The 17,211-nt window shown below is 42.4% G+C and overlaps 1 protein-coding gene across 1 annotated transcript in view; it reads left to right on the top strand.

Moving 5' to 3' along the window:
* The first annotated feature begins 718 nt into the window (after positions 1 to 718).
* LOC147710452 (ficolin-1-like) overlaps positions 719 to 17,211 on the top strand; it is a 241,282-nt gene continuing 224,789 nt past the window's right edge. Inside the window, exon 1 of the mRNA XM_086921138.1 lies at positions 719 to 862. Coding sequence (XP_086777264.1) covers positions 787 to 862 — 76 coding nt within the window. The 5' untranslated portion in view covers positions 719 to 786. The remainder of the gene's footprint in view (positions 863 to 17,211) is intronic.

The following is a 17,211-nucleotide window of genomic DNA, read 5'->3' as shown; positions in this document are numbered from 1 at the left end:
GAAAGCCTTTATGTTTTCCCATACAATGATCCATTGTGTACATATAACACTGTGTTCTTTTTCTGTCATTTAGTTAATAAATAGCCACAATTGTTTTAGGCATTAGATAACTTGTGATAGGTTTTGCTAAAGCAATAGGCAAATTAAGATGCTTACCAAATGTAAACAGATTTAGAGAGGGTGCGGCACGGTGTAAGTTTGTATGGAATGAGGAGGGGCCGTAAATGATCACATCTAGCATGTATACCGTGACAGGATCCCATGTCCATACATTAAAGTTGTGCAACTGAAATTGCCCTGAATTTAAGAATCATATCTGCAGCCAAAAATTCTGAGCAAACAACTTCACCGTCTGAGCCTCAGTTCTTTTATCTTTCAAGCTGGGAGCACTCATGAACAGTGCAACACCAGTGTTATGAGCTAAATGTGATGCCAGTGCCCTTCACCTTCATCTAATCCACATATCCCCCTCAAGTAAACATAGAAACCATTCTCAATATTAAAAAGACAAAGCTATTGGTTTTTCACTGCTGATTTGGTGGTTTTTCAAACAAGAGTATCATTGGAGGGACTTTTACTGCTATAATTCTCTACCAAAGCATGTCAGATCAGACAGCAGAGATAGCATAGCAAGCAACAAGGGAGGGGCTCTGGGGAGAGAGCTCAGAGGGGAGGGGAGAGGGCAAAGGCATTCCTTGTTATAATATCTGCGAGCACAGACTGTTGGTGAATCTTTAAAGAGAGAGCAGAGCATTTCTGACAAGACCTTGTTATACTCTGCAGATAATGGAGACTCTTGGCCTCTCAATAATCCTTTGCTCCTTCTGGGCGATGCTGTGCAATGCTGAGGACACCTGCCCAGGTGAGTGCCTGAAAGAAGTTGACGATGATAATAATAATGGTAATAATAATAACAACAACAATAATAACAATAAGAATAATTCTGTTATTATTAATATTGTTATTGCAATAATACATGGGATTTTGTAATACCTGTATTAACACCAGTCTCTAATTTCTTTATCATCGGCAACGAGTGAGACATTCAGTCGCCGAGTCTAAAGAAAAGACACCAGAACTTTATTATTATACGTTATTACAGTGGACTACTGATATCACAATGCCTGCTGTTAGCAGCTGAGGAAAAAAAGGTAGATTAGGTCCCAGAGCATGATTGGAGCAGCAATTTAAAGCAACAAACGGAACACTGCTTTTCTTTCTGTTTAATAGCTCACAATGACAAGAAGAGAGAATATGTTTGTTTATTGCATTCCTTAGCTAAAAAAAAGCTATAATCTTTCTGCTTGTTTCCACACATTGAGCTACTGCAGCTTTTTTTCCTAAAACACTGACTTGTATTGAGCTGTTTCTAATATCTGTTTGGAAAAAATATCTAACACATTTTTGATATGTTTAATTTTGCACTAGAAGTTTTAATGTTTTCATCATGTTTGCAAACATGCTTGTTCTTTCATTCTTTCACATGAAAGAGCTATGCACCAAGGGCCAGGTTTATTTTGTGACCCACAAGAGGGCACAAGGGCGACGGAAACAATAAATGAGATTAATCAAGCCACATAAGGCCACTTTGTGTAGCCCTGTATGGCTTGATAAAACTAGATTAACACAAGGCAGCACAAATCGATGCCTTGCGTTAATCTGCAGCAGATAGGTGTTCCATGGGGAGAGTGGGTGTTCCCATGCATTCACTCACAGATTTTGGTGCATTATCAGATTTGCCATTAGTGGTAGAACGTGGGTTGCATCAAACGCTATGTCTCTCTAGGGGAGGCATAACGAGGAGCCATACCTTTATTACTCTTTGTTTTTCACTCCTTCTACTTGGGCTGCATTCTGCAGCACACATAGAAAGAGGAAAATGCCTTTCAGGATTGTTTTTGTGCAGAAAGGTGTCCCTTCCTAAACAAAAACAATCCTGCCTACAACGCAGGTACCCTTGCACGGTATACACCTGTTACAACGCATTTGTTACAACGCACTACCACTACAACGCATCTTTTACAACGCATACCATTACAACGCATTGCGCTGGGGGGCGCTCTAGGATAGGGAATAAGTATAATTTACTATCCAACACCTTCCCTAGTGTCCACGGGGACTGGAGTTAGAATAGTAAATTATACTTACCACTATCCAGCACCTCAAAGCGCTATGCGTTGTAATGGTATGCGTTGTAATGGTCGCGTTGTAAGGGTAGGTAGTTGTAACGGTATGCGTTGTAACATGGTACATCCCCTTGCACTATGTTGCAAGGGTGTCTGTATTGGCACTAGGCAGCCAAAAGTTTGCCAGCACTAGGAAAGGACAGGAATGTGCAGTATAATGCAGTGGCGTAACAAAACTTGAGGGGGCCCCCTGCAAAGTACGTGCAAGGCTCCCCCACTCTCCAGGTCCTGTCAGAAGCTCTCAGGACAGTAGCCTGCTAGTGACGAAGGGGGCCCCTGGGGCTCCTGGGACCCCCTGCACCATGTGGGCTGTAGGGGCTTTTGTTATGCCACTGGTGTAATAGTAAATATGGCACATACCCTTTCCTTTTCATGTAGTGTAGCGCAACAAGGTGGCTTGCTCTGTTGTGCTGTGTGAAAGAATTATATATTTAACCCCAAGGTTTTAATTTTCTTGCGGGAAAAGTGACCATAGAATATATCGGGGAAAGTAACCCACTGGTGTACATGATAAGGGTATTGTAAATCACATCGGTTTTCCATAACCTTATAAAGGAACTTCTATATGGTTCTGGAACTCCTTGGTGACTTGTAATATCCTCATAATGTACAGAAGGGAGTACTTTATCCCTTATATAATAGTGCAATAGCAGTAATACTCATCATCGTCATAAGAGAGGAACCGTAGTCTGATGGCCAAGTTCTAGACTGGAGAACATTGAAATCTCTCTAGTAATTCTGTCTTCCCAACCTGACTAAATTATGCAATCCAGGAGACATCACTGTAATCACCAATTAACCTTTCTTACTTTACAATTCTATCCTGAAAGGCTTGATAGAAAGCACTTAGATACACTTTGTCAATACACAAAACCTTGTCTTTTTAGAGTCCAGCATGCCATAGTATTTACCAAAGTTTTGCGTAGGCGCTTGGGCAACTGAAAGCAATGCAAAATATTGCATCTACTTCCTTACCACTAAACATTCCTGAGGGTGTCGCACCTACACAACCCCTTAAGTTCTAGGGGCCTTATTTATGAAGGCCTTGCGCCACAGGTGCGTCACTTTTAAAATGGGAAAAAGTGACGCACCGGTGGCGCAAGGCCTTCATAAATAAGGCCTCAGGTATTTGTATGCGGACCTCACACAAAAAGCTTTAGCTGTTGGCATATTGCGGTTTCCCTCCTCTCTCTGTCCTCCTAATAGGACACCTCTGATGGTGGTTCCAGTTCAGACTTTCCAGTAACAAAGATATCAATGTAATTTGGAGCCCTGCAGAAAATCTAGAAACAGTCACTCAGTAAATCTCAATGTATTTCAGTGAAAAAAAACCATAAATCACTTCATCTCAAAATAAGAAGGCAACCAAGCTTGTTTGTTTCCATAACAATATGCAATGTTTAAAACAAACAAACTCAAGATTGTCTGCTATCAAGCACTAGCAGTCTGGATCGTTTTTATCTTATGTGGAGGGAAAGGTTTTGTATGGAGCTTTACGGCACTATAAATGTAGAACAGAAAGCAATAGTGCAACCTTCACTAACGCAAATAAGAAGGTACGGTCACATAGCAGCAGCAGAAAGCATACTTCACGATTCTCTCCCACATACAGGACAGGACATGTACAACACAGGTAGCAAATGCACTTAAGAGGGAGTGAAAGGAATTAAAGGACTATTGCAAAAGTTTCGTAAACAGGCAAACATTCAGGATGTATAACACTCCTGCAAGAGACAGTCAAACTCCTTATGAATTTACCATCCATTCATTCACGCATATAGGAGGAACCCTCACCCACCATGTGTAATATGGTTAACCAGTAGGCTCCTTGTCTTGCAATGAGACGCATTTCAGAGAACTACTGTCCACTGGTCTGCGTCAGCCTATGTCATTCATTTTCTCTCTTTGTTAAACTGTTTGACTTATATTCAAATTCTAGGTGGTTGAGCAGGAAATGTTTTATACTGGTGTCTCCCTACCACAAGATTAGCAACAGGAGGGCCAAGAAATGGACACTTTTCTTGTTCTGGTGCTTGATTACCCTTGTAGTATTTTCTCTAGGAATATGAGTATCACAATAAATATTGTCAAACAATCAGTGTTTCGTGGGGCATATTCACCAGCTCAGGGCCGGACTGGCTACCGGGCGTTTTGGCATACTGCCGAGCTGGGGGCTGATTTTGTTGATGGGGACCTGTATGTGCTGAACAAAATTTGTTTTGATTTGTTTATTTCGAAGCACATGCAGGTCTCCATCAACGAAATCAGCCCCCAGCTCGGCAACATGCCAAAACGCCCGGTAGCCAGTCGGGCCCTGCACTAGCTTTAGAAGGAGGAGGGTCAATGGTGCAGACCTTGCAAAAGGCGAGGTTGTCAGTATGCTGCGTGGTGCTCAGGCCCAGTCATTGTAATTGCAGCCTGCACTATGAAATAGATCACTCCTATGCTGCCAAGCCACATTCACATCTGACTAAGTGTGGGCAATGGGAGTGCATCTACATTTCAAGGGTTTAAGGTCCAATATGTGTCTCTCTTTTTCCCTTTGAAGTATTTGATCAGAAAATCTCTCTTGCGCAGCAAAACCTGTTCTGTCCTCCCTGGTCCAGCTACACTACAGGGGGTGGAGACAGCATTGTGCAAGGTAGCCACAGCCTATTCAGGCAGCATATGCAGGGCACACCTCAGCTCCCTTTCTGTGAGTGTCAGGAGTAAATGCACAAACAGCCCCTGTCGGTCTAAAACCAGACGGTGAATCCACAAGCAGGCAGAGGCACACAAGATAGGTTAACAAGAAAATGCCCACCGTCTAAAAGTGGCATTTTCAAACACACAATTTAAAAACAGCCTTTGCTAAAAGGTGTGTTATTAAATTCTGAGTTCAGAGAGCCTAGACTCCAAATCTCTTGCTGCTATCAATTGAAAGTTACACTTGTAAAATGTTACAAGGCAGCTCCAATGATAGCCCATGAGAGAGATAGTCCTTGCAATAGTGAAAAACAAAATACACAGTATTTCACCATCTGGACATGTAAAACACAACAGTACATGTCCTACCTTTCACATACACTGCACCCTGCCCATGGAGGTACCTTGGGTCTGCCTTAGAGCGGACTTATATGTAAGAAAAGAGAAGGTTAGGGCCTAGCAAATGGGTGCACTTGCCAGATCCACATGGCAGTTATAAACTGCGCGTGCAGACACTGCAGTGACAGGTCTGAGACACATTTGAAAGGCTACTCGTGTGGGTGGCACAATCAGTACTGCAGGTCTACTAGTAGAATTTGATTTACAGGCCCTGGGCACCCACAATGCACTTTACTATGGACTTACCAGTAAATCAAATATGCTAAACCTAGATAACCAATCATAATCTCAATTTACACAGAGAGCATGTGCACTTTAGCACTGATCCGCAGTGGTAGAATGCCCTGAGTCCTAAAGCCAACAAAAAAAGGGCCAGGAACAAATGGGAGGAAGGGAGCAAAATGTTTGGGGATAACCTTCACAAAAGGCCAGATCTGGCAAAGACCCAAAAAGCAAGATGATATCCTTATGCCTCGTGTCAAGGGCTTTACTGTTGTCGTAGATGGAGCAACATCATAGTCTATTGTGCCATATACAAAAGTGTTTTTGGAAAGTGTAGATCTTGAACTAAACTATTTCAAGTTGCTCTCAAATGTGATGATCCCTGAAAAGCACGTAGAGGAAGAAAAGTCATTGCCCTGGGTCACACAGTTTGATCAAACTGGGAAGTTGAGTTTGGAAACAGGGTGTGAGCTTCAGGATGACACATCAACCAGGTATGCCCCGGGTTTAATGAAAGCTTCTAACTGGCCTGCGCATATTATGCAAGGACATTCGAATTATAATTTTTTATATTATGTTGAAACACCCTTTCTTATACAATAGTTAACCTTAGGGAAGAATCAGTGCAAACATCTCTCCTTCAGAGGACAGGTAGAGCTAGGGTGGCTCCACACAAGCAGATACAAATCGGGCAACAGCATTGCAATGCTTACTTCTTAACAGAATAGGAGAAGCATGGCAATAGCAAAGTGCAATCGTCCATTTCTTCAGAACAGATCCAGCATGGCAGAGTTGGACAATATTTCATCACTCACAGAACATGAATGGTTAAGGCATGAGTAGCATGTAGGTTACAGACAGATATCTGGATCAGGTGCTTAACTAACTTAGAGGAATGTATAGGTGGGTGAGCGAGAGAATATGTGAGCTCTGACACCATTCTCACTTAGATGATTTTCCAGGTCAACACTTTGACAATCCTGCTGCTGTCACTCCGATGCCTGTTTTTTATTGATACTTTGTTTTCCACATATTTAGAAATTGCAGTTATCTAGTAGGTCATTGTTATATGGAACAACCTAAGTAACTGTGCAAACATTGTATAGTTATAACGCATTACTTCATTTTCAGTGGGGAAGTGATGGAAATGTATGGAGACATTGAATATTTTTTCAGATATCAAAGATATGTGAAAATAAAAGATGTAAATCTAAAGAAACCAGATAACAGTACAACTGAAAAAGGTCAAGGTATGCCATACATATCCTGGAAGTTACTTAGCTAGAAAAAATAAATAAAAATAAACCTTAGATGGTGATTTAAAGGGGTGGGAGCTATTGTCTGTCTGTCAGTTTCCTTGCACTGATCCTAAACACCTTATGTGCTGCCTCACATTTCAAGGACCGCTGCATGTTTCCTATTTCTACCACATTGTTCATATCCTCTCACTTATGGCACTTTCTGCTGCCTCATTCACCTCGTGGGCTGTCAATGCAGATGATCACACACACACGTGGTAATCATACTTGTCACATGCTTTGATGTTCTCTGTGAAGGTTTGGCCAGGTTCTTAACAATCTTGGTATTCTTCTGTACCCTCAGCTGACTGTGACAAACACATCCCGTGTCATGTGTGCGATAAACACTGGGGGCCTTTGTGTAACATGTATGCAGCTGGGATCAGATGATCTTCTTCCAGTACTTAATGCACAGCAGAGGACTGTAATTTACTTCTAAATGTTCAACACCCTCATGTTTGCCAAAGATAATAATTGAATTGGTACAATACTACAGAGATGCAGTGCCAAAGTTCATAACTATATGTTTGTTACTTCCTTGTTTTAGTTTAGATTGGCTTGATTGGCAAGCATTTTGGCTGGCCTTTCTTATGTCAACGTCACTTCACGTTTCTTCCTTAAGTTTTGTGTCTGAAGACTTGTTTGGGAAACTTCTGAAGACTTGGACTTCCTGCTCCAATGTTTTTAGATCCGGCAACTGAAAGTTCAGCGATTTGCCAGTTGTGTTTCTAAATACAAAGGACTACAGAGGATATGTACTCTTTCATCACATGCCATTGACTATCTATTTTATTAATGCAACATTTAGAGAGTGCTTACATTGTAAAGCATAAGGGTGTAATTCACTTCTCTAATTTACAATTAATTATCACGTTTTCTTCAATGCAGGACATGAAACAAAGGATGTTTAATGTATTTGTCTGGCTGAAGTGCAAGCCTACCTCGAGCATGAACTTCAAATCCCTTTTCTTCTTTAACCACAGTTGATGGCCGTCAAGACGTCTTGCTGGGTCTCAGGGTTGTTCCCCATTTTTTAAACCTCCAGAAACATTTGTTTATGTCATCACCTGGCAAAGAAGATTATTTCTTCTTTTTTATGCTTTCATTATAGCCCTGCCTTTGTTTCTATATCATAGAAAGAAAGAGAAAGACTGGAAGAAAGACTCACTTCTGATACAACGTTTTTTTTCCATAGAAACAAACACAGGAATAATATTAAGGCTCCCCTAGTCTTCATCTTTCACTTAATTTGGTCATATATGAAAAGAGCTTTCACTGTAAACTGCTTCTGTTTCAATCAGATCGGATGGACCAGATTCTCGTGAATTGCACTAGCAGTGATTTTAAGTGCACTGTGAACATGCACAAATAACTCTTATCCAGGGGTGAACAGGTCAGACAGAGAGGGAATCTATTCTCCTTCTTTTAATCCATTGCAACTTGTTACGAAAAACCTAGGCCCAGATTTACTAATGTTTTGCTCCAGGTTTGCGTTTCTTTTGTAAAGCAAACTCAATGTAAAGTATTATGCTGGGATGTACTATCCAACGCAAATCTTCGTCCCACAGTTCAAACTTCAGCATGTCCTTGAATCTTTCCTGTCTCTAGCTAGGACATGAATAGGTGTCCTCCATTATGGTTCCTGAGCGCCTCTCCTCCTTACCGAAATTTATTTATTTGTATTTTGTAAAGCGCATGGTTACACTAGCAAGTGTGTCCCCGCGCTGAAAATGCTACAGATGTTTCCAAGAGTTCATGGCATGATTGCGAAAAAAAAGCTTAATTCCGGTCTTAGTCCTTGGGGAAGAGGACTGTTTTCAGGTCTCTTCTAAAGTTCGGCTCAGAGGGTTCCATATGCAGTTTTTCTGGCAACTGGTTCCATGTCCTGGCAGTCCTGACTCTAAAAGACTTTACACCCATTCTGGCTGTTTTGACCTTCGGGACTTGTACTTGCCCTGTGCCGCGTGATCAAAGCTGGCGGGTTGGTTCGTACCATTTCAGAAGGCCATACAGACATCTTGGGCCTCTACCATGCAGGATGTGATGTCCTACACATAGGGCTTTAAAAGTCACCCGTTCCCTAATCGGGAGCCAGTGAAGGGTTTTCAGTGATTTTTTTTATGATGCTCTTCTGGGTAATTGTAGGATCAAGCGGGCTGCTGCGTTTTGTATTCGTTGTAGTCTTGAGAGGCTTTTTTCGCTGGCCCCTAGATACAGTACATTTCCATAGTCCAGCCTGGATGTTATAAGGCTATGGACTAAGGTCTGACGTACTGGTATGGGCATAAGGTCCAGCGTTTTCCTAAGGACCCGCAGTATCCCAAAACAGGTGCCTGCCACTTGTTTGGTTTGGTGGTCGAACGTTAGGTTTTTGTCTAGCCAGACCGCTAAGTTCTTTACTAAATTACTTGGTGTGGGTAGTTCACCCAGTTCTTCCGGCCACCAGGCTGAGGTCCACACTGATGGGGATTTACCTATAATCAATACCTCTGTCTTATTGCCATTAAGGCGGAGGCAGTTGTCTGCCATCCACAGTGCCACCTTCTGCATACAAGACGCGAAGTTGTTAGCCCTTTGCTCCTCTGGTTGCGTTAGGGTCACAATCAGTTGCGTATCGTCAGCATACGATACTATCTCAACCCCATATGTATCAGTGATTCCTCCTACTGGGGCCACGTAGAGATTGAATAGGGTGGGGCTGAGACTGAAGCCTTGTGGCACTCCCTGATTTAGTTTTATTTCTTTAGACCTGAACTGGCCCTGGGCGACCTGGAAGGTTCGATCTGTTAGGAATGATTGAAGCCATTCCCAAGCTTTTCCTCTCACCCCTCCCTTTTTAAGACACTGTAGCAGTGTGTGATGAGCTACAGTGTCAAAAGCAGCACTGAGATCGAGGAGAATCAGTGCTGCCGTCTGGCCCTCATCTGCATACCTTCGTAGAGCTTCTGTTGAGGACAGCAGGGCCGACTCGGTCGAGTGAAGTGCTCGAAATCCCGACTGTGAGGGGTGGAGCAGTCCATTGGTTTCAGCAAATGCCAAGAGTTGTTTATTCACTGCTTTCTCAGCAATTTTTGCAAAGTAGGCGAGGAGGGAGATGGGTCGAAGGTTGTCCAGTTTTTCTAAACTAATGTTAGATTTTTTTCTCAGGGGAAGTACAATCGCTTTTATCCATGAGATGGGGACTTGTCCTGTACTAGAGGAGAGAGCAAGGAGATGACTAATGTAAGGCTCCAGGGTGGTTATGCTGCCATGGAGTCTTTTAGGGGTTGCTGGATCGCTCGGTGATCCTGATTTAATGCTACTTGCTATGTGGCATATAGTTTCCTGGGAAGGTACTAGAAATGCCGAGAGACAATTATTCTCCTGTATCTGTAGGATGTTGTCTGCCTTTCCCTCGCCCAGTCTGGCAGTGTCTGGGAAGCTCACGTAGATTTTGTCTACTTTGCTAGCAAAGAACTCGGCTATTAAATTTCACGTTTTAGTTGATCCAGTCATGGGGGCCGCTAGTAGGGTGAGATCAGAGAGTTCCCTATATACTAGGAACATTTCCTTCATGGAGTTGTCAGCGTCTTTGATTCTCGTACAGAAGTAAGATTTCCTAGTTTTTCGGATGAGTGCGTGGTATATCTTTAAATTGTTCTTATAATCAGCTCTTTCTGTCTCGAAGTAGTGTTTCCGCCATTTCCTCTCTAAGTTTTTACATTTTGCTTTTTGGTCTCGAAGTTCAGTGTTGAACCAGGGGGCGGATTTGGATCTCCCCACCGGAGCCTTATGAGTCCATGGCGCTGTGCAATCTAGCGCCTTTCGGATTTGTCGATTCAATTCTAAGCAGGGGGGGGCTCCTGATGTTATGATTTTATTAAAAGCCTCCGTGGAGAATTTTGTCCATTTCCTTCGTTTATTAGTGCAGCTAAGTTCATTCTGGGGTCCATTATCCGGGACCGCCACCCGGAAAGTGACTAAGAAATGGTCTGACCATATTACCGGGGTGGGGTGCTCTACGGTTAGGGTATCCCAGTTGGCAAAGATAGGATCTAGGAGATGGTCCTGACAGTGAGTGGGTCTTTCTGATTTAAGCAGCATCTGTATGCCGGCTAGCTCCTGTTTAATTTCCTGAGCTTCGATGTTCTTAGGGTCGTCGAAATGATAGTTTAGGTCACCTAGGAGGAGGAGTCTCTCATGTTTGAGAGCGGAAAGCGTAAGGGTCTCCATCAGTTGGGTGGCAAAGGTGGCTCCAGGTCCCAGGGGGCGGTATATCAGGAAGCCTTGATGCAGTACCCCTGGTGCACTGAGATGGAAAATAAACCTGTTTCACTGCTAGCAAGATCCCTTCCCTCTAAAGTGCAAGCCAAATCTTGTTTGTGAATTATAGCGATTCCTCCCCCTTTTCCCTTTAACCTGTCTATTCTCTTGATGTCATATCCCGGTGGGAGGGCCGCCAGTATATCTGGTGCTGATGTGGTGTTCAGCCACGTCTCCGTGAGGAATAAGGCATCCACCTGACCATCCATTAGGTAGTCGTGTACCTCCATCTTATGTTTTCCTAGGGAACGGCAGTTTAGAAGGGCAAGATTAAGTATCTTACCTTTGTATCTAGACCCAAGTTGTCTGTTGACTATGAAGGAGCAGTGTGCACACTTTTTTTCTCCATTATTAATGTTTAAGCTGTGCAGACAGGGATTTTCTAAAGGAGGACATAGATTTCGAAGTTCTGAGGAACTTTAGTGTTTACGGAGGCCGAAACCCACAGGGGTTCCTGCCCCTGGCCCCGGTCGGTCACGGAAGGGCACAGACGGGCTTGCCTTTGGCGCGCCTTCGGCGTGCTTCCGGCGCGCCCACTGCGCCAGTCCGCTGCGCCTCCTGTGAGGGTCAGACATTTGAGGCAGAATGAACGAGGGTGGGCATGGCCAGGTAGCAGGAGCGCTCCCCTCACACCTCCCCCAAGATGGCTGCTCTTTGCTCGGGTTTTCTGCCCCTTAGCAGTGCCTAAATCGGCTGCGGGGGGCCAGCAGGGGTCTGAGGTCAGTGTTTTCCGAGCGCGTGCACAGTGAGTAATTACACAATTTTTGAGCCTAAAAGTCTTAAAATCGACTATCAGCCACAATACAGATTTAAAAGCTAGAAAAGTTTTAAAAGTTTAGAAAGAAAGCTCTCCTATTGAGCCTCACTATATCTAATACACAGTATGCCTTTCACTAGCTATGAGATCATGTGAGCTCACTTGCAGTAGAGTGAACATTGCAATCCAAGCAAACTTTCACGCTCACGCTTAATCACTGACAACCAAATGCTTAGGGCCTTTGGTTAGGCTAACTTAATAAATCAATCAATGTGTACTTTAAATACATGACTATATGTGCACAAACAATTACCAAAGATTGCAAGATGTTAATAAATACATTATTACAGAAAGCTTACTTTAGGTAAAAATGGTATAACTCAAAATACGCAGATGTAAATGTGCATGAGAACTACAATCCTTAAGCGTGTAAATGAACCGTTAGTACTTAAACTCATGTGAATGTCTAAGTTCTACAATAAACACACTTTAATCATATTTTTAGTGCTTCACGTTAATAAGATTAAGACACACAGTAAATATATTATGCTAATGTACATAATTATTTCGCTTCTGTGACGTCTAGTAGTTGAGCATAGATAGCGCGTCTCCACTGTGCAAACTCCCAAGCGCCAGGACAATGGATCCAATATCTTTCTCTGTATATATGCTTCTGTGTGTGGACAACACACTATGTCAAATAAAGTAATTTTGAGTAGTGCTGGTGAAAATGTGAATATCTGATGTCAGCGGTACATTGGGACTTTTGAATCTTGGAGAAGTTGTCAAATTCTGAGCCAGGAGAATAAGGCTCGTTTGTAAGCTGTCTCAAGAGATCACAATTCATATATCAGTTACTGTATACCAGTCCCACTGAAGCCAATACGATGTATACAAAGACAAAAAATAATATGTCCTGTATCAAAAGAAGCATTGGCAAATCCAATAGATCTAGCTAATAACTTAAAAATGCACTCCAGCTGGACTTTCAAGACGAAGAACGGAAGTGAATGTAGCCTTGTATGTACCCACTTACGGCTGTTCCCCAGAAGTGTCAGAAAATGAGACAACCGTGACCAACATACACATGCTGTACAGTAGCTCTTAAGCCTTCTTCCATCATCAAAGGCAAAGCCGGTAACAGTGCTTGTAATACACACAGCCAATGCATCGCGTAAGGCACTGGCTACTAAAGTTATATCAGAGGTTCTCTTCTGCTCATCACTAGACAGGGGCTTCTAAGGCCACTCCCCAGTAAAAAAAAAAACACCCTGCAAATGATGTACCCTCAATCTCTGCACCTGAACACTTCCTTCTGATAGTGAAACAGATAAAATAAGAAAATGGGACAGCATATGTATAACTTTAAACAGTATGTGGATACAGCAAAATTGCTTGTAAACCAAGGAATATAATTTTTTTATTTGTATAGTGATTAACTAGAATACAATAAATGTATTCACAATAACAGTTCGTACTTTTCTCTACATAAAAAATAATAAAATTTTACAGCTGATACCTCTTTTGTCCTTCGAGTAAGGACTTTCCCAAGCCTCTTGGAAAGGTTGTCGGATATGAAGTTGAACACAATGCATAGGCATTTGATGAATTGTGAGACATGGTTCGGTGATTAGCTTAGGAAATTGAACAACGTGTTCAAGATGTTACATTGTGCCTTCGTGACACAGTCGGTAAGGCAATTCGGTATTGTGAGCTCCATCGACCAAGCTCTTGTCTCCATGCTTGGCTTTCAATAGGCCGAAATAACAAACATGGGTGAAGATCAGCTTTCGATTATTGATATGTGAAGTGCTCAAAAGCATGTCGCAGGGAAGCGTGTAATAGTTGCCAGTTCTCCAGGTCTGATTTGCACGTGGACAGAATGTGCTCCTGGTGTAGTGTTACATCTTTCTATATAGATGAAGCATGTTCAACTACTATTTGGGTCAATTGTGTAGCAATATATAAATTGCCATTTGGTTCATGTATTGTACTGTGCATCTGCACGTTAAAGCACAATGTGTTCCTGCTTTGATAATGAATGGAGGAACCAGGATACTTGATGTAGATTGCTAAGGATTAAATTGCTGTTGCACCCATGGTTTCCATTGTTGGTGTATTTTGGTACTGCATTACTTGTAGGTGCATCCAGAAATGGTGGATGTTTCACATCTTGGTTTGCGTTAAATTGCTCATGTTGCTAGGTATTTGACTGTTCACGTGTACCATGTAAATCATTTTAATTACTTTGATGTTACATGGTTGGACTACTTCATGCATCACTTGTATTACTGTCTACTGATTCACGGATAAACCCAGATGCTTAATCAGATCGCATTCGATTTAGTATTATTGTAGTCTGTCTGATGCCCGCATTCATAGCACGTGATTATTTACAGTAATGTTTCAGAACCAATTGTAACACAACCACTAACACAAAAGTGTTGACCAAGACAACTGATTTCTCGTATAACTGAAAATGCAAGCCAGATCCATTGTCTTTCCTAATGCATGTTTCCTGAATATATCGCTCCTTGGGAGTCAATCCCAATCCTGTCATGCAGTTATGACGTATATATAGAGTAATTCTCCCCATGTCTCCACTTTTTTACATACGAAGGAGTAAACACTTTGTGCCTGCTCCCTCACCCTTGGACATGAATTAAGGTGACGCATAAGAGAAACTTTGAACCTTGTTTATTTTCCTCATTGCCTTCGTTACTGTTGACGAGATGACAAAGCCACAACAACACCATTTTTATGGCATGAAACATAGTATAAAAACGAGAGAAAAAGTATAAGTCTCCTTTTTGCGTCATAAGCCTCCTCCTACTGCTATGAGCTCCAAAACAAACAACAACAAAAAGATTTCTAAATCCACTCCTCCTCTATCCATTTCAATCCAAATAACAGAATAACATGTCCACCACTCAAATAATGTAATATTTTACTATACTAATTAACCACTAATCCTTTATGGGTTCCGGAGTTGCATGCTACTTGCCAAACAAGCGCTTTAACACCTCATCAGGGGTATCAGGCTCTATATAAATGCAAAACAACAAGAAGAAGGACACTAGAGTCTGAGAAATGGTGTCGCAGAGTGGGAACTAGAGCGAGACAGGTCATACAGCTCTACCTTTTGAGTAATAACCAAGGCTTGAAAAAATTCCCATCAGGCCACCCTTAATGGTGGAGTGTCGTCACATGAGATTAGTAAAGGATCCAACCGTCGCCCTGACCATCTGCTGATGGTACAGAGGTGGATACCAATGGTGTACTCCAGCCAAAGGTTACTCAAAGGATGGTTCTAATGTGGTGCAGTGCAATGAAGTGGTGAAATAAAAATTGAGCAATGGAGCAAAAATATGTTTAATAGGGGTTGTTCCAGTGTCAATGATTAAAACAGGCACGTAAGGTAGTTATGAATTTATGGCTACCCCGTTGTGTGGTGCAGGAAGGTCAACATGTTTCTGCCATGGGGATCTACTATCCGGCTTTCATCAGGACCTAAAAGGATTAAATGCTACTGCAAAGAACCAACAGTGGTTCGTGATAAATAATAAATGTGTAATAGTGTGATCAAAAATGTAAAAAAGTCTTACTACCAGGACCTTGAAGCCCCAATGTGTCCTTGCGAAGTAGACCACGAATTCTCACCCAGCTTTTTGTGGGTGAAGACCTCACCTCTACTGGCATCCGCTCGGGTATGTGAGGCCCCGCTCTATCCGTCGGTACCTCTCTCTGGCATCCGAGAGGAAGTGGAGGTCTCCAAGGTCCTGGTAGTAAGACTTTTTTGAATTTTTGATCACACTATTACACATTTATTACTTATCACGAACCACTGTTGGTTCTTTGCAGTAGCATGTAATCCTTTTAGGTCCTGATGAAAGCCGGATAGTAGATCCCCATGGCAGAAACATGTTGACCTTCCTGCACCACACAACGGGGTAGACATAAATTCATAACTACCTTACGTGCCTGTTTTAATCATTGACACTGGAACAACCCCTATTAAACATATTTTTGCTCCATTGCTCAATTTTTATTTCACCTCTTCATTGCACTGCACCACATCAGCACCATCCTTTGAGTAACCTTTGGCTGGAGTACACCATTGGTATCCACCTCCGTACCATCAGCAGATGGTCAGGGCGACGGTTGGATCCTTTACTAATCTCATGTGACGACACTCCACCATTAAGTGTGGCCTGATGAGAATTTTTTCAAGCCTTGGTCATTACTCAAAAGGTAGAGCTGTATGACCTGTCTCGCTCTAGTTTCCACTCTGCGACACCATTTCTTAGACCCTAGTGTCCTTCTTCTTGTTGTTTAGCTGTAGTAGGGGCTTGGGACACAGTGGTCTTTAAATATTCCCCTCTCTTTGACCCTCACTTAATGTCGTTTTTTGGTCTATATAAATGCAAACATTTTTCCCTCCTCTATCCCTCTGCTATCCTTCTCAATCCAAATAACTATCATATCGACCACTCAAATTACTTTCATATTTCACTATACTAATTCACCTCTAATCCTTAATGGGTTACGGATTAGCCCGCTACTCATGGAGAAAGCGCTTCAACACCCCACCAGGGGTAGCAAGTGCTATATAAATGCAAACCTTTTTCCCTCTTCTATCCCTCCACGACCCTTCTCAATCCAAATACCTGACTAACATATACACCACTCAATTTTCTTGCATATTTCCGTACACTAACTCACCACTAATCCTTTATTGGTTCCGGAGAAGCGTGCTACTCGCTGAAGAAGCGCTTCAACGCCTCATCAGGGGGAGACAGCGCTATGTAAATGCAATTACAATTAAACAAACATGGTGCAGTCAGACCAAAGAGGACCCAGAAGCATTGAAATCAAAAGGCTTACCTCCTCAACCCAGACCCTCAAATGGTAATGAAAAATTAAACGAAGAAACAGATTGTAATGAAACGTAGAAACACATGGTCAAGCGACTGCTTGCCAAACATTGGCTAAAGGATCCCTGCCTGAGTCTAAGACTCTGCACTACTTTGGATGACCTGATCTGTACAAATAGGGTCAACTCCACCTGCTTTGACAATCAGTGATGACACACACCTACTAAGATTTGCGGTGGTGGTTTAAGACATCTAATGTAGTCCCAAAATTATCATATATGGCCTTACTCTGCCTGGATACAGCCAAATGGGATAAATATTCCAGGACCATTTATATCGTCTAAATCCTCCAAACCATGCACTCCACCACTATGAACCCCAGGAATTACCACATCCTGGCCAAGCAGGAAAGGAGCCTGAACTTAAGGGTAAAAGAGGGACAAGCGATGTGCGTAAAGTGGGAAGTAATAATCTAAACACACCAATGG

Source organism: Lissotriton vulgaris, chromosome 5 (assembly GCF_964263255.1).
Source record: "Lissotriton vulgaris chromosome 5, aLisVul1.2, whole genome shotgun sequence".
Taxonomy (NCBI): domain Eukaryota; kingdom Metazoa; phylum Chordata; class Amphibia; order Caudata; family Salamandridae; genus Lissotriton; species Lissotriton vulgaris.
The sequence above is the reverse complement of the archived record's forward strand: the minus strand, read 5'-3'. Positions and strand labels throughout refer to the sequence as shown.